Source organism: Trachypithecus francoisi, unplaced genomic scaffold (assembly GCF_009764315.1).
Source record: "Trachypithecus francoisi isolate TF-2019V2 unplaced genomic scaffold, Tfra_2.0 Lachesis_group4, whole genome shotgun sequence".
NCBI classification, from domain to species: Eukaryota; Metazoa; Chordata; class Mammalia; order Primates; family Cercopithecidae; genus Trachypithecus; species Trachypithecus francoisi.
This window is the reverse complement of record NW_022681469.1, coordinates 64,580,878-64,604,813: the sequence shown is the minus strand read 5'-3', so window position 1 is coordinate 64,604,813 and position 23,936 is coordinate 64,580,878. Positions and strand designations below refer to the sequence as shown.

General features: G+C 35.0%; 1 protein-coding gene and 1 long non-coding RNA gene across 4 annotated transcripts; one reads left to right on the top strand and one right to left on the bottom strand.

Moving 5' to 3' along the window:
- Nucleotides 1-1,223: 1,223 nt before the first annotated feature.
- LOC117072552 (40S ribosomal protein S28-like) lies at nt 1,224-1,682 on the bottom strand. Its single transcript, XM_033192858.1, has one exon. It carries the CDS (start codon nt 1,594-1,596, stop codon nt 1,387-1,389), a length of 210 nt encoding a protein of 69 aa, XP_033048749.1. The 5' UTR covers nt 1,597-1,682; the 3' UTR covers nt 1,224-1,386.
- Nucleotides 1,683-2,940: 1,258 nt separating this feature from the next.
- On the top strand, nt 2,941-23,619 carry LOC117072669. Of its 3 annotated transcripts, none has more exons than XR_004432901.1 (3): nt 2,941-3,012; nt 3,792-3,897; nt 17,539-17,629. It is a non-coding gene; the product is annotated as an uncharacterized LOC117072669 (long non-coding RNA). The 3 variants fall into 3 exon arrangements; XR_004432902.1 differs by lacking the exons at nt 2,941-3,012; nt 17,539-17,629 and adding exons at nt 3,349-3,493; nt 23,540-23,619; XR_004432900.1 differs by lacking the exon at nt 2,941-3,012 and adding an exon at nt 3,349-3,493.
- Nucleotides 23,620-23,936: the final 317 nt, after the last annotated feature.

The window sequence follows — 23,936 nt, the reverse complement described above, 5'->3', positions numbered from 1 at the left end:
TCAGTAAATGCAAAGGAATGTAAATCATAACAGTCTCTCAGACTACAGTGCAGTCAAACTAGAACTCAGGGTTAAGCAATTCACTCAAAACCATACAACTATACGGAAACTGAACAATCTGCTCCAGAATGACTACTAGGTAAATAATGAAATTCAGGCAGAAAAAAATAAGTTATTTGAAACCAATGAGAACAAAGACATAACATACCAGAATCTCTTTGACACAGCGAAAGCAGTGTTTAGAGGAAAATTTATGGTACTAAATGTCCACAGGAGAAAGCAAGAAAGATCTAAAATTGACACCCTAACATTGCAATTAAAAGAACTAGAGAAGCAAGAGCAAACAAACCCAAAAGCTATCAGAAGACAAGAAATAACTAAAATCAGAACAGAACTAAAGGAGATAAAGAAACAAGAAACGCTTCCAAAAAATCAGTGAATCCAGGAGCTAGTTTTTTGAAAAGATTAACAAAATAGATAGTACTTTTTTAAAGAATCTGGGTGCTCCAATTTGGGGTGCATATATATTTAGTTGAATTGAACACTCTTTGTCATTATTTGACATAATTCTTTGTTCTTTTTTACTTTTGATTTAAAGTTTTCTTTTATCTAAGTATAGTCACCTCTGCTTTTTTGTTGTTTGCCTCCCATTTTCGTGATAAATTTTTCTTCAATCCTTTACTTAAAGCCTATGAGTTTCATTATGTGTGAGATGGGTCTCTTGAATACAGCAGATTGATGGATCTTTTTATATATTTATTTATTTATTTATTTTTATTTAACTTGCCACTCTGTGCCCTTTAAGTGGGGCATTTAGATCACTTTTATTCAAAGTTAATATTGTTATGAGAGTATTTGATTCCATCATGTAGTTGTTAGCTGTTTACTTTGTAATTTCCATTGTGTGGCTGCTTTACAGAGTCTGTGGGCTATGTGCTTCAGTTTGTTTTTGTGGCAGTGGGTATCATTATTTCATTTGAATGTTTAAAACTTCCTTAAGGATCTTAGGTAAGGCTGATCTAATGGTAACAAATGATATCAGTAATTTGGAATTTATTTCTCCTTTGCTTATAAATCTTATTTTGGTGATTTGAAATTATTGGTTGGAATTTCTTTGCTTCAAGAATGCTGAAAATAGGCCCATGATCTCTCCTGGTTTGTAATGTTTCTTGTGAGAAGTCTGCTGTAGGCCTGATGGGATTCCCTTTGTATATGATCCTACCTTTTTTTTTTTTTTTTTCTTTAAACTTGAAACACAAACCCTTTATTTAAAGGAGCATCTCAATTCCGCGTGGCGGGCAAAAAATAAAGGAGCAGATTGTGACACACCAATCCTATCGGACAAGTGGTCGAACCCAACATCCAAGACCCAGTGAGCAGGCAAGCTCAGCGCAACCTCCGGGCTTCTTGCTCCGACTCCAACAGAGTGAGCACGTCGCCCTCGCGCACGGGGCCTTTTACATTGCGGATGATGGAGCGGCCTGTGTCGTCCATGAATTCCACGCGCACCTGCGGGCACTGTCCCTGAGGGCCGGTCCTGCCCAGGACCTTAGTGACCCTGGCCAGCTTGATAGGCTGCACACGGCTGGTGTCCATGATGGCGGCGCGGTGGCGGTCTGGTGGAGAGCGATCCTAACTTTTTATCTAGCTGCCTTTAAGATTTTTTCTTTATTGTTGACCTTGGACAGTCTGGTGACTATATGCCTTTGTGATGTTTGTTTGTGTACTATCTTGCAGGTGTTCTCTGGATTTCTAGTCTCTGGATTTCTAGTCTCTGGATGTTGACCACCTTAACAAGATTAGAAAAATTTTGTTAAATTATTTCCTCAAGTATTTTTTTAAATTTTATTTTCTTTTTCTCTCTCAAGAATGTTGATAATTTGTAGGTTTGGTTGCTCTACATAATCTCACATTTGTCAAAGACTTTGTTTACTTTTTAAAATTATTTTTTCTTTATTCTTGTATGACCAGGTTAACTCAAATATCAGTATTGAAGGTCTCAAATTATTTCTTCTGCATAGTCCAGTCTATTAACAAAGCTTTCAATTGTATTTTGAAGTTCCTCAAGTAAGCTTGCAATTTCAGAAGCTCTGAATAATTTCTTTTTAAGATGTTTATCTGTTACTTCATTTAATGCTTTAGAAGTTTACTTGTGTTGACTTTCAATTTTGTCTTGTATCTCCTTGAGTTTCCTGGCAAATTATGCTTTGAATTCTTTCTCTGTCATTTCTGAATTTCTGTTTTGGTTAGGAACCATTGCTGGAGAGCTAGTGTGATCCTTTTGTGGTGTCACAACATTTAGATTTTTCACGGTGCCAGAAGTTTTGCACTGGTTCCTTGTCAGCTGGAAATGCTGGTACTTCTGATTTGTTAAATTGTTTTTGTGTGGGTATATATATATATTTTTCCTTTTTCTCCCTTTTCCTGTAGTATTAATTTTTTTCTTTCTCTTTCCCTCTTTCCCACTCCCTAGAGGGTACAACTCTAGATAATGCTAAGTGGGGTATTTGGGTTTTGCTTCTATAGCCCTATGTAATTCTTTTAGCAGATTTTATATTGGCCTGTGCAATTCAATGCATGAGCCAATAAAAAGCATGTACAGGTAAGAGCTGGCTACACCTTATATGATTGAGTGTATGCTTGATCCCTGCTTATTGGAATAAGCTCTCTGTTGTCTCAGAGAATGGGTTTATTCTTATAATGCACAGTGGTCTGAACCACCTGCCCATCAGGCCATGATGGGTAGAGCCAGACCTGGCAGGTCCTCCTAAAGGTCCCCCAGGGCAGGCACAAATACCTGTACAGAAGAAGAAGCCAGTGGGTGGCCACCAGGTGCCCAGAAGTATGTCTATGCGTGGAGCTGGGAAACCTCTTTGGGCTCAAGTTCTCTGCAAGAGGATGAGGATATACTAAATTTCTAATCCTGGAGAGTGGGCATTCCAGATGCCTGGAGATCTCCCTGTGCATGGAGCAGACAGGGACCTACTGCACCCAGATGTCTACACAGGATTGGTGAGGTAACTCAGGCTCTTAAACCAGGCAAGCAGGTTTTCTGAATGTCTGGAGATCCGCCTGGGTGTGGAACAGATAGGGCCTTGCTATACCACAATCTATGTTCAGGAAAGGAGGAGTGGCTTAGACTGCTGAACCAGATGAGTGGGTGCTCTGAATGTCTGGAGATCTGCCAGGGTATTAAGCAGAGAAGGCCTTCTGCATCAGGATTTCTGCATGGGAAGGTTGGGACAGGTCAGCTTGCTAAACCAAGTGAGTGGGTGCTTGAAGATCTACCTGGGTATGGAGTAAAGGTTCCCCTGCAGCAAGATCTTTTCACAGGAGTGGAGGTGACTTAGGTTGGTGAACCAGAAAAGCAGATGTTCTGAATGCATGGAGATCTTCCTGAGCATGTAGCAGAGAGCCCACTCCCCCGCTGCACCGTGCCCTGCACCAGGATCTCTTCACAGGAAGGGTGGGACAGCTCAGGCTGCTAATCCAGGTGAGCTTATGCTCTGAATACCTGGAGATCTGCCTGGGTGTGGAGTGGAGAGGGTCTCACTCCATCACGATTTATTTCCAGGAAGCGTGAGGTTCAGTTTTGCTATTCTTAAACCTATAAAAAATGAATAGTACATTACAATGTCTTGCTGCAGTCTTAATTCTCAGGTCCCATCCATTAAGGCCTCCCTAGCCAAAATTCAGTATTACTAAAATTAATAACTTTATCAAATTAGCAGCTGGTAAATATCTTTATATTGTACATTTGACGAATATGTTCTGTCTGGTGCTGACTTCAGCAGTCTCTCAGCTGCCGTCTGCCTTCACCTTTGAAGGGATTACAATATCTCCTAGCCTACTCATGGGATATCTCAACAGATTTGTCTTTGCGTGTCATCTTTGCAGGTAAGATCTTAACTACATCCCACTTTCTCCAGTATGACACTTTCTTCTGAGTAGATTTGTTGGACATACATTTTGTGGAAATATGAGTACATCTTTTTGTCTAAATTAAAATCAACAGACGTTCCTATTAGTATCCTCAGAGGCTTCTTCACTGTGGAAGCTTTAATAGTGTCCCCTCATGCCTCATGGTGTCTCTGAACCAGCTATGATGGGCATAAATTGCCCATGGGTTTCCAATGTTGGAAACTTTTCTTCTCAGACATCTACCATTATAGTGGCAATTTCTGGCCACATATTGGAATCTGTTGGAAATTGAAGCTCTTGAAAACCCTAAGCCTGTGGCCCTGCATACCATCCTGCCCATTATGACCTGGATCATGGTAACAACATCCTACAAGTTCAGCATGGCTAGTGAGTAATCCTTGGTACAGGATGTACCTGAACCTGAGCCCTATAGCATATTCCTCTTGCAGGAGGGAATGGCCTTGTCTCTCTTCATTTCCTTGCCAGATGTCATGTTGCTGGATGTCTAGCTCCTTGGCTACCTGTAAATTAAGTGAGATTAACTGAGTGAATAGCTGTGGAATCGCATAGACTGAACATATGGCATTGAAACCATTATAAGTAGTGAAGCTCAGTAGAATGTTGCTGCTTTCCATAGTTAACGAAGAATTCCTTAATAATGGGCAGGACAATTGGCCATGCTTCAGAAAGTCATTTTAACACTGAATGCCCTAGTCAACAAATGACCCCATCTGCACATTTTTACAAACACTTGGGCCATTTCCTGATCTGTTCTCTTCAGGATAAAGAGTTCTGAGATATTTCACCTCACAGAAATCCAAACTAAATCAAGTCCTTGTGTATCTTCACATATCCTAAGACAACAACATAAAGCCTCATCAGGATGTTTTCCATTCCCTTCAAAGTTCCAGACATTACTAGTGCATACATCTCACATCTCAGAATACCCAATAACAACTCTTAGAAAAGACATTCAATGGAACTTTCATCTCCACTATAGGCCTCAGACAGAGGGTTTAATTGAGAGGCCTAACGGGCTCCTCAGAGAACTATATTTAAGTTGTGAAATGACAAATAGACTTATAAATGGGTCCATATCATGCCCCAGACTTTCATCTATCTTAATTGAAGGCCCACTGGCCTACTTTACACCTTATACAACTTTTAAAATCCTACCTTTTGCCCATTCCTATATGTAATGGGGGGTATGTTTCATCTCCGTATATATGGAGACTCTTTATTTATGAATTTCCTCAATAATATCTGCTCTTTCCTTTATAAATTTTCAGTTATAACGCTAGCTCATAAGGCCTGGAAGTCATATGGACAGCACATACTCTCCTGAGACCCATTAGCTATAGATTGTCTCGCAGGCCAGATACCTGCTTCTGTAGTATGGGACCTAGCTGAACTTGAATTACCACCACCCTAAATACTTCCCTCAATATTTGTGTTATAAGGGGTGGATAATTAATCTGGGTTCTCCTTCTCATCCCTCCATAAAATTAAAATTAGTGGTCCAGGGCCAATCCTATAGACAGTGTAGACTACACAGAAGGAAGACAGAAAACTCAACTTAGTAAATTAAAATTATCTTCAGAGATAATAATGGAATTTACACCATATTTCATAAAGATTAAACCAGACAAACCCTTCTTGGTAATAACATACCAGAGGAAAAGCAACATCAAGCAGCAAAATCCTGTCAAATCTAACTGCACACCATTCTGCAGGCTATTAGTCGGTTACTCTCAGTTTGGGTACTTTCATTGGTTTGTGATACACAGACTTAAACTTTCCAAGTCATTGTGTTAACCAAGCATGGCAAATATTAAATTTGACTAATGAAACCCAAAGGCCTCACCAGCTTGTCCTTCACCAAAAAAAACAACAACTGATGTGGAAGGAAGAAAAAGTAATTTCTTAAAAACAAAAGCAAAAAAAGTAATTGCTTAAAAACAAGCAAACAAACAAAAAACACTAATAAGAGAAAAGCATAAACATTTATTTAATATGCTTTATGTTACATGAAAGTCCTCAGAAAATGAATGCTCAGAAAAATGAGGTCAACTCTGTACATATTATGCTAAGTCTGAAGAAGAAGTAGATATTTGTCGTGAAAGGTAATTGGACAAAAAGTGGTCTGAGGTAATGGTAACAAATTGGGGAGGAAATTCCTCAAGACCTGGTGTTCAGATTCTTCTCTGTGTCTTTGCATCTTCAGGATTAAGGATATCTTTCCCCTCTCTGGGTAGAAGGAAGACCCCTCTGGAATGAGGGTATTATAATCTATTTTAAGGGAAAGATGAGCTGGGTTTTATGGCCTGCTTCAGGATAGCTAGGGGGATTCTTTCTAGTTTCTAGGGCCTGCTTCTGCTCTTTCATCAATGCCAAGGTACCAGATTTTACAGTAGCATTTTCCAAACTCTGGCTGATGCAATGGATCCATAGTAATTGGTGAAATTGGAGGGCCTGCCTACAGGCTAATGTTGCAGCTCTACTCATAGCCACAGGTATTTTAATTGGCAAGCAACTTCACACCGTATTAACCACATGAACCAAAATCAGGCCATATGATTTAAAACATATTTGTTTCAAAACACTCTCCTCATCCATCTGGGAAAAACATGGAGAGTTGGGGGCCTTTAGATTCAGTCACCAATAATTGGTGCTTTAATTGTGCCAGACAGGTTTTGGCACTGTGCTCCAGTTACTAACATATCTGAGATGCTGGCATCACCTGTACCCAAAGGCCCCTTGACTTAAAAGATATTTTCAGGTCAAGTTCCCAGGCCAAAATTTTCCTTCAAATTTCACAGGTGGTTCAGACTCATTATACTATAGAACCACAAAAATGTGATCCACAAGGCCTGAGTGATTATCTACTTGAGAAAGATACCCTAATTCCACAGCCTAGATAACATCTTCTCGGACAGGAGCTTGCTGCCAGAGAAGATGGCATCCTGTACACTGAGAACACTGCCTCAGCAATTCCCGTGGACTGCCTCTCCTAAGATGCAGACAAATTGGAGATGGGGCATTTATTGCTTTTCTTCCTCTGCTATTTCAGATTCTATTATATTCTCTGAGTCCACTGTTTCCTCAGTCCATAATCCTTGCACTCTTCCAATACATGCATTCCTATGCTCTCAAGCCTAAAGGGAAATCTTGCAGCCATTACTACTATCTGTGCCATTCTAAAAGTTGATCAAGGTCCACTCCTCGGCCCCATGAAGGGAGAATTTCCCACGCCACAGCTCCTTCTCTTAAATCCCGGTCCAGCTTTCCACATGACCCCGCATACTACGTCTCAGACCAGGAGCACCACAATTGTCCCTTTCACGTTGATTATTCCTAGCTTTGCATGTATCTTACTGAATATGAGTTCATGCCCTTTACAGCATAACTACTGGACTTGTTGCCTTGACTCAGGAATACACCAAGATATTATTGGCATACAAATTAATTCGTACTTCTAACATACTTTATAACACCACAAAGATACTCTTAGACACCCCAGATATTTCATATTTGTTTTCCTAGGTAATACTCTATACATGGGAAACTTCCTTTAAGGGAAACCTATAAAGATGCCTTGTACTTTTACTTGTTTTTTTCCTTTTTACTGTCATCATAAAATATTTTCTACAGAGTTGGGGGTAACGTGTGGAATATCTACTGGGAGATTCTACTATTTAGACCATTCAGATACCCCAAATAATTTATGTTAAAACTGATGTCGAGACACAAAGGGGTCAATTATAACATAGTTTGGTTTTTGTTTTAAATGCTGTCTACCCAGTTTTGAGGACTTCACTAGAGACTGACAGTTTATTTTCTTGAGCAGCGAAGTCCACACCTCACACTTCTTTTTTTAGAATTCTCAGACTCCATGACCATATAAACCTACCTTAATTGCCTGGGGCACAGGCACCAGCTAGCTGGGACAGCACCTATGCTCAGAGCCCATGAAGTTACTCAAATTAACTAGTCCACAGAGAGCTCCTGACATCTAGCTAGTGTCACCCCACTTTCCCCACATAAATTATTCCCCAAACTTCAGCTTGCTGCTCCCCTGGCCCCAGGTACAACTGCCTATCTGGCCCTGTGTGTCAGCCTTCTCTTGTTTGGAAGTATAAATAACAAAGAACTCTGTCTTTATTCTACCTGAATGCAATTGTGTTGTGTTCTGCCATCAAAAGAATCCTTAAATCTTATATATACACCTCAAATCTCCTAATATCTTAATACTATGCTATCCCATTAGGCCTTCTTTGTTTAAAGAGTGAAAATAAATTAATAAAAGGTGAACTGGAAACACTGAAAAATTAATGCTTTTGTTTCTCACGCAGTTCTTATTCTTGTCACAAAAATTATGCTTTCAGATTTCTTCAGTAAGAGCAGATTACATATTTTTTGCATGCTTACTGCAAAGAGCATCAGTGGTATCTGGATTTTCATAAGAATAAAGATGTGGTACCTGAAAAAGAAAATTATGTTTCAGAAATCTTTCCCTTATAACCATTTATAGATTATATATTTTTCTATACTGTTTCTACTCTAGCCATTAAATTATAGATTTAGTCTAGAGAAAATTATTTAACTGAAATTGCCACCCAATTAATAAAATAACAAATTATAAAAGATTATAGGAGTCCATATATCAGAATTTAACTTATAGATAATAGTAAAGTACATAAAAATTAGTATTTACTTTATTTGCAATTATTTGTTTGAAAATTACACACAGGCCGGGCGCGGGGCTCAAGCCTGTAATCCCAGCACTTTGGGAGGCCGAGGCGGGCGGATCACAAGGTCAAGAGATCGAGACCATCCTGGCTAACACGGTGAAACCCCATCTCTACTAAAAAATACAAAAAACTAGCTGGGCGAGGTGGCGGGTGCCTGTAGTCCCAGCTACTTGGGAGGCTGAGGCAGGAGAATGGCGTGAACCCGGGAGGCGGAGCTTGCAGTGAGCTGAGATCTGGCCAGTGCACTCCAGCTTGGGTGACAGAGCAAGACTCCGTCTCAAAAAAAAAAAAAAAAGAAAAGAAAATTACACACAATAATGAACAAAATTACTATATCTATCTATATATATACACACACAATATATATGTATGTGAGAATGAAATAGAATAAGCAAGAGAGAAAATATATAAGATGAAAAATACAAAGCTACAGAATTATGTCATCATTATTTAAAATCTTAAACATTCTGGTAAATTAAACTTTTAAAAATGTTAAATTCAGCACTTAAAATGGGATTTGCATCTATTTTTAGAGAGATGAAATAAAACAGTTCAAACTCAGGAAAAAAAAAAAATCTGAGTTTATAGAGATACATCATTAAAACACTGCAAAGTCCTGAAAATTTTAGAGCTTTGGAGGGGATCAGTGTTCTGTGTAGTGGAGTTTTAATAGATACCAGTGAAGCATTCTGGCAGAATGACAATTCCATTGGAGTAGTGGGTAAATAGCTCTCCACTTGCAGTAACATTAATATTTGTAAACTCCTGTCTTTCAGAGTTAGACAGATGCCTCTTTGTTTAAATTTGACAATAATAAACCAAAATTGGAATACAAAGATGTGGATTTTAACATGTACTCTGTTACTTACTGGAAACTTAAAAAAAAAAAAAAAAGTCTTTGACCAATACAGAATGTGTTTAAAAGCAACATTGGAGAGTTTAGAGGGAACGTTTAACAGAAGAAAATGGAAAGAAGGCATCAACTATTGTGTTTATATCTTATCTTAAGGTTACATACAAAAATGATTTTTCTTATGTCAATACAACTTATCTTATTACACCAGTATTTTATTAATCTTTTTCTTGGAAAATCTCTTCTACTTCATTAGCCGCATATGCCAGATATTTATTAATAATACATAACTTTGAGTAAATGGATTTTATTTATATATAAGTGATCCAATCCAGGAGTAAGCAAACTACAGCCAGGTACCATATCTGGCTTGCAACTTGTTCTTGTAAATAAAGTTTCATTGAAACACAGTCACAGCCATTTATTTACAAATTATCTATGGCTGCCCTCACACTACAACAACAGAGCTGAATACTTGAGTACTTGATGCAGAGACTATTTGATCTGTAAATCCTAAAATGTTTGTTCCCCGGTCCTTCTTCTTCATGGTAAATTGTTCATAAAGAGGGTAGTTCTTTGAAAGCAATCATATTAGTCTAAAAGTTATCTGTGTCATTGATACATATTCGCTTGCCTGAAAGATACTATTAAATAAGATTATTGTGGTTGAATGCTTTCAATTGACATTTTTTATCCCCCAAATTATCATTCCAATAAGCATTGAAAAATAAATTTATATATTTCTAGTTCACTTGAATTTTTAAATAATCTGGAGATGAGTGTTTGAAGCACTCTGTATTAATAGCTTAATAATAAAATTGATGCCAAATATGGAACAGTCAGAACAGAGAGTTTCCATTTCAGAAATTTAAGATTGTATCTGAGACTAGGAATTCGAACCAGAAATTCCAGGAGCTGGAAACTGAAGAAAAATACTAATACTCAGCTGGATACACTCCTTTCTTGTTAATACAGTGCAAAATAATGCCTTCTATAAATAACAATACCTGGAATACTTTTTCCATATAGATATGTATTAGGAAATAATGAAGGCTAAAACCTTAACCAATTCTACTTTAAAAATCACTCCTAGGAAATAAAATAACAGGAAATATCTAAATTTAAGAGCACATACTTGGAAAAACCACTATGTGATATACTATTATTTATATCTCTCTGAAATTTAAAGTTGCTTTAGAAAATACATTCCATCTTATTCCAGAGATTTTATATTGAAGTACCTCCCATAATTGCAAGAACTGTACAACAACTTGTATTTGTAAGAAACATGTTCAATAGTATTTCAAACCTCTTTGATTCAATGCCTGAACGCTGTTAAGTATACTACTAGATCCTTGTACTTATAATGGTTTTTTTAATATGGTAGAATTTTGCTAAATCAAGACTTCTTTTTAAATGAATATTAATTATGATAGACAATATTTTACTAAGTTTATGAGGCTATATATAAAGTGGTCTCGCGAGTCAAGTCCAGTTAGGTGTTCTCTGGTAAAATGCTTCTGTAAGATTGTGTATCATCCTTTAAGAGAGCTGCAATTGCACAAGCATCTTCAAGATTCAGAGAAATTTAGCCTCCTCACCTCCACCCTTCTAAAAAATTTTCAGCTAATTGCCCTTGGAAACTTTAAATCATTCTGGTCTAGCAGTATAACCTTGTAGATACAAATAAATTTCAGTTATATTACTGAAATGATTATTGCTATTGAAATGATGAAAAGTGTAGGCATTGTAACCTGCTTAAGATTGCTAGATTTCTCTAGTGAATTTTCTTCATTTCTTTTTCTGAAGACTACTGTACAGTTTTCCTTTTTCTCAAGTCTCCAAATTTCTCTTCTTTCCTCCATCCTATTTTAGCTTCTAATCTCATCTTTCAATTCATTAAGACAACAAAAGGATGGAAATATCATTATCTTCCCACCAACAATTCTATAAGCCAACCTTCTACAGTGCTGAAATATTTATCTTCCCTCTTGTTTCACTTTATATTGGTTCATAGAGCTCATTCATTCATTTTTATCTCTCCAGAACACTCTAACTTATAACAATAACACAATTTACTGTCCTATTTTCCTACCAATATACATGTATTTTTTATTATAATTACCTGTGTACGTCTAATGAAGCTGACAAGAGTCTCTTTAACATATATTTCCACATAAATTTGGGCACCTTAAACTTTCCTTGATATTGACAAAATAATCTGAAAGTTATTGGGTATAACTATGTTTCTACCAGCAGGGAATGTAATCCTTGTGAGACTTTATATTATGGTATTTTAATTTTTGGCAGATTTCAAAACATAAAATGATATTTTATGGTTTTTGTAATTTGCATTTCCTTATTTACCAGTGAGATTAAATGGTTTTGTATCTATATGGCTATAGCTCTTTTTTTCCAGCATATTATAAATTGCAAAACTTTCTACCAACAAACGCCTATCAAGTCAAAAACATATTCCCTAATCTATGACCTAGACTATGCCCTGCAGCCCAATCTCAGTTGTTCACTTGATAGGATCAGGATCATGCCCTGTGGTTGCTGTCTAAACATATCATGCACCATCACACTCATTCTCCCGGCACGTTCTCTGATAGTGTAACCCTTCATGGGCTCCAGCATTGCTCTTCCAGTCTCCTGGACTACTTTACACCTTTTCTTCTCTCTTCAAATTGCCAACAACTTTCTCCAACCCTGGGTCTCACTAATGATCTTGTTTATTGTGTCCCAGATGTGAAGGAAGAAATCTACAAAACCACTTGTGTCTATATTTGTACGTAAGATCTTCCTTCCTGAACTTATGGATGAAATGTCACTACTTGTATTGAAGACTAATCCCTCCACAGGTTTGCTAGATCCAATTCATCAAACTTCTCAAGGTGTTGTTCCCTAAAATATCCATCTTGTTTCCTCTATATAATCAGTTTTTCACTCTCTGCTGTGTAATTCCCATCATGGTACGATCAATGTTTTAAAAGTTTTGACTCATTCTCTAGTTGCCACCCTATTATTTTACTTCTCTTTAGAGTAACACTCTTTGAAGCAATTATTACTTCTCCCTTTATCTGTTTCCTCAACTTAGTTATTTCTTTATTTCAACAACATCATTGAAACTTGTCCTATTGAAGTTACTAATAATCACCGTCTTGCCAAGTTCTCGTCCTCACCTTTTTGATTTTTTAGCAACTGTTAACTCAACTGCATCTATCTTGAAATCCTTTCTTTATTTGGCCTTATATTCCTACATCACTTTATTTATCTTTGTAACTGACTCCTGCTTTTTTCCATAGCTTTAAATTATCAAGCACCTCAAGGATATCATTGGCCCTTTCTTCTCTAATTTTTTCTCTCCCTACAGAATCTCATTTTGTCTGATGGCCTTGGTTAACATCTCTCCATTTTTTACTTCCAAATGTTTGTCTGCAGGCTGAACTTCTTTCTTGAACAGGAACCTCTGTATCCAATTGTCTAATTCATGCTTTCATTTGGCATTATAACAGGCATGTCAAACTATGTCCAAAACAGAACTGCCCTCTCCCTGCATATCATCCCAATCTGCTTTTCCTCCCCATCTCACTGAATAGAATCACTATTCACACAATGTGTTAGGGCCAAAGGCCTGGAAGTCACTCTTGATTCTTTTTTCTCCTTATATCTTATACCCAAATTGTAATCGTTTAAACTCTTAATTTTGCAAAGTCTAAAGGTAGGTACTTTTCTCTATCTTCAAAATTGACAACAGTGATTGGCATGCCACAGGTGCTATCAAATAGCTGTTGAATGATTAATGAATGCAGCAGCAAAATTTATTTTTATGTAAAATATGTAAATCTTTTCTTAAACCATAGATGAGAAGCTTTCAGAAAAATGCAATTTAGCATTGCTTTCATATGCATATGTAAAATGCTTTAGAAATAGTCAATCAAAATTATAATTATTTATGTTTTAAATTGATATTCCATTGGCATAACTGTTATACTCTTTACTTTTTCAGGTGTGTTATTTTTGGCTTTCCTTCCTGGGTGGATTTCCTGATATTTTATGCTATTTCCACATCTTTCAATCTAAATGTATAATTTTTTAAAATTAATCATTCGTGGAGAAAAGATAGTTTCTAGTGACATTTAAGGATATCAAGCAAAAGAAAAAGACACGTACAATTATCCAAGATAGATTTATAGTACTTCTGACAGCACAGGTTAAACAAATAGTTAACAAATTCAAAACAGAGCAATTCAAATCCTTCATTAGAAGTATTCATTTCTATGTATGTCTGGTGAAGAAACATTATAGTAATAGTTAATTATTTTGATTTGTACTATGAACTATTCTAAATCATAGTAAGGAGTGAAAGAACACTATGTTTCCTTATATGAATAAAAAACATACTTTGATGGGTTACAATATTTTTCAAATACTGACTATTGATCCTTTTTACCTATAACATGCCTAGGTAGTGCAGTTGATATTTGTTGTTTTTATCTTCCTGGCATCCTGTCCTTTGCATCTTTTTCCTCTAAGGAGGACAGCTCTTTCTTTCACTTGGTAGAGTCTATAATCACCTGGCTTCACTTCCTGAATTTTGTGGTGCATATGAAAGAAAAAGCTTCAGTGACTTTGTCTTCCAAAGATTGATATAAATCTTGGGAATGGGATGCTATGCACTTTTCTCTGGCATTGCTAGTTGTAAAGTACAATCCAAACTATATCTGATGATGGCCAGGAGACAAACTTCTTGAGCCTGAAACCATTAGAAAGTAAAATTGAGCAGAGACAGATCATAAAAAGAGGCAGGTTATCTGATATTTGATTATTTTATTGAGTTCTTGGATCCAGCTAAACCTAAATGACCCTGGATTTTTATGTTTCTGAACCAACATATTCTACTATTGACTGAGTTTTTGTGACTTGTAACCAAAAGGCATTCTTGTAAATACAACCAATGATAGAGCTTTTAAGTAAATATTTACATAATTGTTTTTACTAATTTATAATTAAAATGTGTCAATATGCTTTTCAGAGTACTCAAGTACTACCACAAGCAAAATATTAGCAGTTAGAGCGTTTGAATTTTACTTGGAATGACCAAATAACAATTCGTGTTAAAACATTAACTAAAAGTATGTAACTTAAATAGAATCTGACATTGTTGACTTATTGTCTAGGAACTGCAGGATTATATAATTGATTGAATTATTGAATACATGTGATTTGCCTTATCCTTCTGTTACTGTTGGTGCTTAATTTTATTTGTGAGTCCCTTTCTCCAAGTTAAATTTCTTTCTTGCTCTTTATACTCTCTTTGTGTTATTTTATCTGTGTTTATGATTTCGCCCCAACTCGTATGCTGATGATTTCCAAAATTTACCCTGACTTTGAGATTTCTGTATTCAACTGCCACTGGATATCTTTTATTAGAATAAAAGCATAATATTATCCCATTATTTCTTAGTCTCATGTGAAATCATAACTATCATCATTGAGTAAATACCAAGAGAGAGGAAATATAAGGAAGTAACAGCTTCAAAACCTATTAGTATATAAAATGATGTACACTAGGGGTTAGGAACCCCTACTATGTGCTTTTCTAATAACCTAAATAGCAACTCAGAGGAGATGGGGCATATAAATTAACTCTTCTCCCCTTGGTCCCTTACTGATCAAGTTATGCCAGGTAATTAAATTCAGCATTAATAGAATAGGCCTTGGGTGGTATGCTTAACTCATTTCCCATCTCCTAGTCTTGTAGGGTCCATTTAAATTAGTAGCCCTACATTTAAATTTTGGGAGTCATGATTGATTTGCCCATTTCCTTAAGTCCTGCTAGCTAATCAAAAAATTTCTCACCTGGATATTTCTCCAGTCATTCTTTTGTTCATTCCTAATTCTGTTATGCTGCTCATATTTTGCCTGAAAACTGCAGCAACACACCATTTATCCAATAACAATCACTGATGCCTTCACTGAATGTTCTCTGGGGTGAACTAGAAACCCCTGTTCTGTGGTTTTCTAGTAACATGTAGTAATTGATATCATTGCATCAAGTACATATTAATGTAATTTTATTTTAGTTTTATGTCTATGTTTCTAGTATAGGAGCAATTTGGTTTATTATCTTTTTTCAACGTGGAAGAGGTAGAGGGATATTGAGTCCCTTCAAAATATGACAGAGAAAATTTATCCTGTTTCATTTCTTTTTTTTTATTTAAAAGTGTCATTGCTAATTACCTAAAAAAGGGAAATCTAGGAAACTTATCTAAGTTATCAGTTGATTTTTTGTGCATTTGGCATTGTTTGTAGGGTTAATAATATGCTTCACGACCTTCAGCCTTTTATAAATGATGGCAACATCATATTATTCCTCTCATTCTGTGCTTTTGTAACATGTTCAAAGTAATGTTTACTCCTCTGGATGATGAGATCTGTAATATACCTAACAGAAGTTCTTTTAAAGCCTTATCTATCTTCAAATTTCAGAATCTGGGTGCAAGTTGAGACATTTCCTTTGACTGGAACATTTTTCTGCAAGAATCTTGTTGTTACAATTTTGCTCAGCTCCAATATAGCATCTTCAGAAAGACATTCTCAGACAGTAATTGCAAAATAGTTGCCACTTTCTGTAAATCACCCTGTGCCCTGCCCTTCCACCTTCTGTAAATGCCTGCCATTTTACCTCCTGTAAATCATTGTGTCTTCTTATGCTATTTTATTTTCCTCAACATACTAACAATTAACTGATATCACTTAATTTTATATTTGTTTATTTTTTATTGCCTTTATCACTCCTAAAATATAAACTCTTGAAGTCATAGACTTCATCTTATACACTCTTTTATTGCCAGAGTGTAGAATACAACTTGGAATATAGTAGGCCTACCATATATATTTTTAAATAAAGAACTGGTACATAAAATCATATTTCTTTCCTGTCCCCTTCTATATTGTTTATGAATATGTATTGTTTAGCCATTAAAGTTATTCACCTCCCCCCACAATTTTAACTATATTATTGGCTTCATTCTTTTCCCATTTAGTAAAAATATAATACAAACATAATCATTTTGCCTTTTCCCCTTCCATTTTGCTTTCTTGCTATTATTTGAAACTTCAAGCACCTTTGGTGGTTTACTTCGTCCATAGTTCATTAACTAAGTATTCTTCCTTTACTAATTTATCTTATTTTTGATATATGTAATTTTGATATGTCATATTAAGTTATTTATTATTTTATTTCTTAGGATTTCAGATGATGTGAAATACTACTACTTTTTTAGGTCTAAGAATATCATGATACCCAATATTCTAATGCCATATTACATTTGCATTAATATTACATTTGCATTAAGAGAACTGTGCACTCCTAGGCTCATCTCTTAAGATTAGCCTTAAGGGAAAAAAGTTAAAAAGAATACTAACTTCATATCTTAAATTATACTCTCTAAGAATGACAACTAAAAGTAGTGGCTGTGAATGATACCAATAATTTATTCATCTCTATACAAATGGAAACTGTGCAGTGACAAGAATTGAGCAGGGTACTTTCAAGTTCTTAGATAGCCACAATAAAGACAATGAACTGGAAAACGGTAGTTACAAACATAACACAGTTTATACAGCATGGACATTTTATATCAACCCTGGAGGTTAACTATGCCCCGGGACACTCAGAATAAATAATTCATTTTCCATGCAACACGATTCTGACCAATGACCTACAAGTAGAAGTGCCTTGTGGAATATCCAGGAAGTGTCTTAAAGGAGAAATCTGTTACTACCCTGTTTTTTCTTACTTCAGGCATTTACTTGAATAACTGCCTTGGAAAATGTTGTAGAAACTGTATATTGTGATCAACAGATCAGCGAAGGAGAAAGAGCTGGCATCCCTGATAATATGGGGCTTCAGACCAGTGTTAGACTGCTTACAATTAATTCGGAATGTTATAAATTTTTCTGTTGTTTAAGCCACACTTATTTTGGATTTTCTGTTAATTACAGATTAATGTATCTTCCAAAGCAGAAGTCAGTTGGCAGAGTTGAAGTTGTGTTTCAAGTAAGTTATACTGATGAACAATGTGTCATTGAAGGAATAAAATAAATGGGAAATAATGACTATCATAAGAATCTCTTGTCTCAAAAATTGGGCTGAGACGTTTTGTTGAGGTACACATTATGAGCTTTCTCATTCCACGTATGCAAACCTTTTCCCGATTGCACGGTTAGAGAAGGCTTTGCACTAGACAACTTAGCATTGCACAGAGATGAAAATGGAAGGGGAGGAAGAATGTAAAAGAAAGTCAAAGTGATTGTAATTTCCCCTTCTTATTTAGAAATTTACACCATTCTTCACCTGAGTGAATTTTAAATATTTCTTCAACAATATTACTTTGAACAAGGAGATGATCTAAGTTTTGTGGAGCCCGAAACCTAAAAAATGTTTTTATCCTCTTTAAGATAAAACAAAGATAAAATTATAAATACAACATTGGGTGTTAAAGGATTTTTTGAAGAGAAAAAAATGCCACAAACATACAAATATTTAACAACTATAAAGCCTATAAAGGTCACCTTTACCATCTTAGTAGAAGAGAATGATCATAATCGATTACAGTTGATTATAAACTGTCTTTAATTTTAAAATTTAAATATTTATTTCAACTTATATTTTTATTGAATCATGAGATACTTATGGTGGTCCTTATTTTGAGGTGTATTCTGAGTTGTATAGTCTCTTTACGAATGCATTTTTTATCAAACTGCCATTTAAAAAATTTTAAAAATATGTTATTTCATTACTGTTTATTAAATAGATTGTCAGAAATCCAAGAGCCTATTTATTACTTCTTTCTGAAATTTGTATCTCCTTAATTAATTACTTCACATGGTGTCATATGAAAAACAAACAAATTTTACAAATACTCTATGTTATCTTTCATCTTTATCATTTTTATGTCACATTCCATCAATATTTATCTAAATTTTTGTTATTTAATAAATAAATTTTAAAATAACAAGAGAAAGCAACCTACAATAATAACGTGACTAAAAAATTTAAGTTTTTTTTTTAATTTTAAAGTGACTAAGTTCATAAAGTTAAGCTAGAGTCATTAAGGACTTCACAGAATCATCTATTTTGGTAAGATAATCTAAAAACACAATAATATGTGAAGTATGAAACCTATAATATAGTTATAAACTCATTCTCACTTTTTAGAATCTAAGTTCAAAAGATTATCTGTATATTAAAGTTTAGAATAATTTATTTTACTTTATATTTATATTGGTTAAAAGAAATAGTAGTCATTTTATTAAACTACTTAATATTAAATATTTTCTTAATTTTACAAATAAATAATTATGACAAAAATATAATAACCCTCAGGTCAAAAATAGCACTACAACATTGAGATGAATATTTAACCAGTGAGTAAATTTTAAGTATAAATTCCATAAGAACATAACAAAAACATTGTTCATTTACCATTAAAAAAAGCATTTCCCTCACCAAATCTTAAATTATGGTCTCACTTCAAAATCTAATAATGAAGTGCGTTATAAAAACACTAGGTCCTCTGTAGTTCTCTTTATAAACACCTAGATAAACATAAAAAGATTGATTCTAATCTGAACAGGGAAGTGTTACTGTGAAATGAAGCTGAACATGTTGATAATTTCATTAAATTCTAATAATATAATTAACCTAAATTCGGAAAATTCAAAAGGCTGGTTATCCCAGGAGAATTTCTTCTTTTTTTTTTTTTTAAATCCGACCTTTCACCTCTGTTTTACCATTTTGAATCCAAACCAGATTAAAAGTGACCGAAAATTGTTAACACATGATCTTACTTGATGGTTTATAGGAAATTGGTTGGTGGTCTCAATTCCACGGACAGGTATTCACATCATAAAAAAGACCATCAGGGTTTGTAGCAATTTATCTCCTTACATTTAGGCTTAAGTGAAACAAAAACGTTATTTCAAAACAAAATAACAACAAATTTTCTCAAGGACAAAAATTGTTCAGATTCTGAAAAAAATATATTTCAAAATAAAACTCTTGAAATATATGTAAATGCAAATAAAAGTAAATGATGTTTAAATCACTATAGAAACTCTAAGATTAATAGTGCAATTTCTTTGATAAATAATCTATTCATTTCAAAGAAAATAAAATGTTTTGAATTTTTGTGATAATTCTGTTGTGTGTGTGTGTACATGTGTATAGATTCCTCAAGAAATGTATTAAAATTTTCTCAAGTTAACCACCAAAGAATTAAACATAATATCGACTCATACATCCCTGAATCCAAGTACAAGTTCTACACAAATTAAGTTTGAAAGAGTTATTTTATAGTACATATCCACTTGATAAAGAAGTTTTATATTTAGTAAACTTTGTTTCTATAAATGAATGTAGTCCTGAAATTCAAGTATAAAATAACTTGAATGAGAATTTAATTTAAGCCAATTCAATTAAACTAAAACCAGAGAATTGGAAAATCTCAGATTGGAAACATCCTTTGCTGCTTCCTCATGCAACCTCGCTTCTTTCCCATCTGATACATGCATTTCTTTCTTTAACTCATAGTCATATTTTCTCTACTAAAATACGTTTAAGGATGGAGAAATTGTGTTTCATAAAACATTAAATTTCATTTTGAAGTTGCTTCAATGAAGATTCTTCAGTGTATTACATTGAAAATATACACTCCTATCACATCTATCGGGAAGTCCTAGTTTTGCCTTCTGTGGTGACATGTAAAACCTATATACATCTTTTCCCTAAAGTAATGTTTTTAATACCTGCCTTTCAAACATAGCTACTTCCTGTGACTACATAGTTGACAATGGAGAGCATCAATATAAACCCTGGCTTGTCACCTTCCCCAACTCTGTGTTCTTATGACCATCACATGCTGACTTCACAATGCTGTGAGAAAGAGGACAATGGTTTTATGAAAAAGAAAGAAATAGTTAAGCATATGTTGCAGAAATACCAGTTTGAAAATACCGTCACAGATTGTTAAGGAGGGCAGGCCTTGGGTAAAGAGTTTGTTACAAAACCTCAGCAGTTTGGCTGGGGGGTGGATATAAGTAATGCACAAATTACATGACTAGTTGGGTTTTGCAGGATCACAGAGGGATAGGAAGTTAAACTCACTCAAAGATATATGGTTTATCATGCTGGGATGATGTAGCACAATCAGCCACAGGAGGGAGGACATGTGGCCCATTTTCATGGAGATAGCTCTTCTTTTCAGACTTCTAATACTCAGAGGAGAGGTAGAGCCTATTTTCAAGATGAAACAGAAAGTGGGGAGGTGTCAGAGAATTGAATTGCAATTTAATACATTCAAAACCTTTAGCAGTTGGAATAGATTCTAGGGTGAAATCCATCTGAAATTTAATATACTGTGATGAAAACATGAAGTTAACAAAAATAAATAAAAACTCTGTACACTACCCATAGAACAACAATGAGTTCAGCAATTTTAGGTTAAATTGCAAAATGGTTTTACTGTAAAACATTTGAGTTGTGTCCATGAATTTCTAATGTGCTAATTAGAATGAGAACTTTTAAAATGCTATGGAGTCTTATTGAGGTTTTCTAAGGAATTCAGTGGGTTTTCAGTGATCATATTTGGAATCTTAGAAATAATGATAAGAACTTATAAACACAAATAAGGGAACAACAGACACTGGAATCTACTTGGGGGGGAGGATGGGAGGAGGGACAGGAGCAGAAAAGATACCTATTGGGTACTGAGCTTAATACCTGAGTGATGTAATAATATGTACAACAGCCCCCATGACATGTGTTTATGTATGTAACAAACCTTCATATGTAAACCTTCACATGTATCCCCAAACCTAAAATAAAAATTTTAAAACATATATGAAAAAAAGAAATAATGTGACAAACTTAAAAATTCAGGCACAGGAAGATTGGGATTTTTCCACGAATACATAACTAGTAAGTAGAAAAGCTAGAAATCAAATCCAGAAAGGTGAGGTGGATCAGATCTGAAACATTTTATACCCATGGTTTTATGCCAGTCAGTCACAGATGCTCAAGGTTTTCACATAAAGCCTCACGGCTTCTTATCTGTCAGAAGGTTCTCACCCTGCTTTCCTTTGTAATAAATACCCTTAAAAAAGATCAAAGCATTTTTGGTACCAAACAACATAATGTAATTGATGGCTTTCCTTATTGAACAAAAAACCTATATCCACAAGGTCAAAGTTCTGCTCTTTAAGAAAGGCTAACACTTGGGACATATGTATCTGTACTGAGTGGGTCAGTTTATGGGCAAGTTACACACAACAATAAACACAATTCTATTGAAAAACTTTTTTTTTCAGTGAGATGTAGGATTCATCCTACTGAAATCACTTGCATAAAACATCAACATATCGGGCAATTTACAGGTTATTTAAATTAATACAGGAGCCAACAGCTATCTCTCATGAATGAAGTAAGTCTGGTAGGGATAAGAGGGAGAGGTGGGGAATCTGGCAAACTAACCATACCATATCAGAATCAATTTCAGTTATGTGGAAATGGAAATATTATGTTGCCAGATCTTTCTTTTTTTTTTTTCAGCATCAGTTGGAGATTCAGAATTTAGTTTTGTTTTTGTTTTGCATGAAGGGAGGTGGGTGGAAATATACTGCCTTTAAATTTTGTTGACAAATAACCTTAAAAACATTTTATCAGCCCAACAGACTACTTTAAACTTCATTTAATCTGGGGTCTTTCAACTTTCGATCTCCATTATTGTAGTATCAAATATTTTTAAATCTCCATTGTATTTCTATCAACTGTTTTTGAGAAGGAAAATAATTACAGTGAGAGAAAACTTACAATTTTTTTCTAAATAACTTCAATCTCGTGGAAGATTGTTGAAAATCAATAAGAATCTACAATAAAGAGTTTCAGTGCAAAGCAAACTTAATCAGCAATGCTGTATATATATACCCAATATGTTTTAAACTAATGAAATTGAGAAATAGTGTTTGTAAATGCTTTATTTCTTCCCCTTTGATTAAAATACAGGAGCCCACCAATAGTAGCTATAGCACAGTTACCTGGGGAACACATCTTTCAAGATCAAATGCAGGGCCACTTCACATACATCTGGGGACAGAGATCAAAAATATATGCTTCCACACTTGTGATTAACTGCTATATCTTGGATATTTCTTAGTGGGTTAAGACACAGAGTCAGAAAAATAAAACTAAATTATCTATCAGGAACAGAAGTCAGATTTCCAGTCTATGCTTGGAAACACAATGATCTGGGTTATGCGGTAAAACAGATGCAGCAAAATGAAAGTGAGACAAAACCGTGGTAGCTTGTGTCAGACTGTACAATACATATGAGACACAGTGGAGGTCAGAGGGAGGAGGAGGAGAAGAAATATTGGGCTCAGTCTCTGAGACTGAAAGAATTTATAGGCAGATCATCAAAAGACGAAGAGTATCTGGAAGGCTTGAATACCTGGCAAGATACAGTGGTGAATCCCCCACCAAGTCTGGTTCACATTAAGATGTGTGTTTCAGCTTGCATACTTCCATCCCTGGCCTAACAGGACAAGCTGTGTCTATGATAGAGGTTAACACATGGCAATATTTTTATGCCTTCTCTTAATACTAAGTTCTGAGAAACAGACAACAACTACGAATCTACAAATAGAAATCTAGTTCAGAGGCCAGGGACTGCTTTCTATCCCTTCACTCTTACTTTTCAGTCCACTATATCATCAGTAAATTTGGTCTTTAAAACCCTTTTAAAAAACAATATATCTCCTTTGTAGTAATCATGTTGAAAAAAGATACGATGAGAGTCCAGTCTTAACTGTTTTGTGTGTCTCGTTTATTACTATTTTGAGTAAAAATCTTACTTAAAGAACAATCTGGTAAAAATTCTAAATATGATGGCAAAGATAGTCTCATCATTTTTGAAGACATTTAGTGAGCATGTATTATGTGTCATAGGATTCTGAGATGAAGAAGGTACACGTGGTCCCAGGCTTCTTCGATTTCGAGATAATGACAGACAGACCTGAAGATAAGTGATCATAACGGTGTGAAAAGCACTATTAATGTACACAGGAAACAAATGCTATGGGGGTTCTGAAAAGCAAGCTAATAATTACCCAGCAATTACAGAAAAAAATGTATCCTTCAGGATTATATAAAAGAACAATCCTTCAAAATTATATTATAAATTTCTCTTTACTCTGCCCATCATTCGTTATTTGCCTGATTCATTATTTGATATTAACTATATTGAATTTTGCTTAAAAGGCCATAACAAAATATTACAAACTGGGTGGCTTAAACAACTGAAATGGAATTGTGTTACAGTTCTTGAGACCAAAAGTCTGATATC

Excerpts from the sequence above, each read along its gene's own strand:
- LOC117072552 (XM_033192858.1), bottom strand. The coding sequence starts at position 1,596 with ATGGACACCAGCCGTGTGCAGCCTATCAAGCTGGCCAGGGTCACTAAG.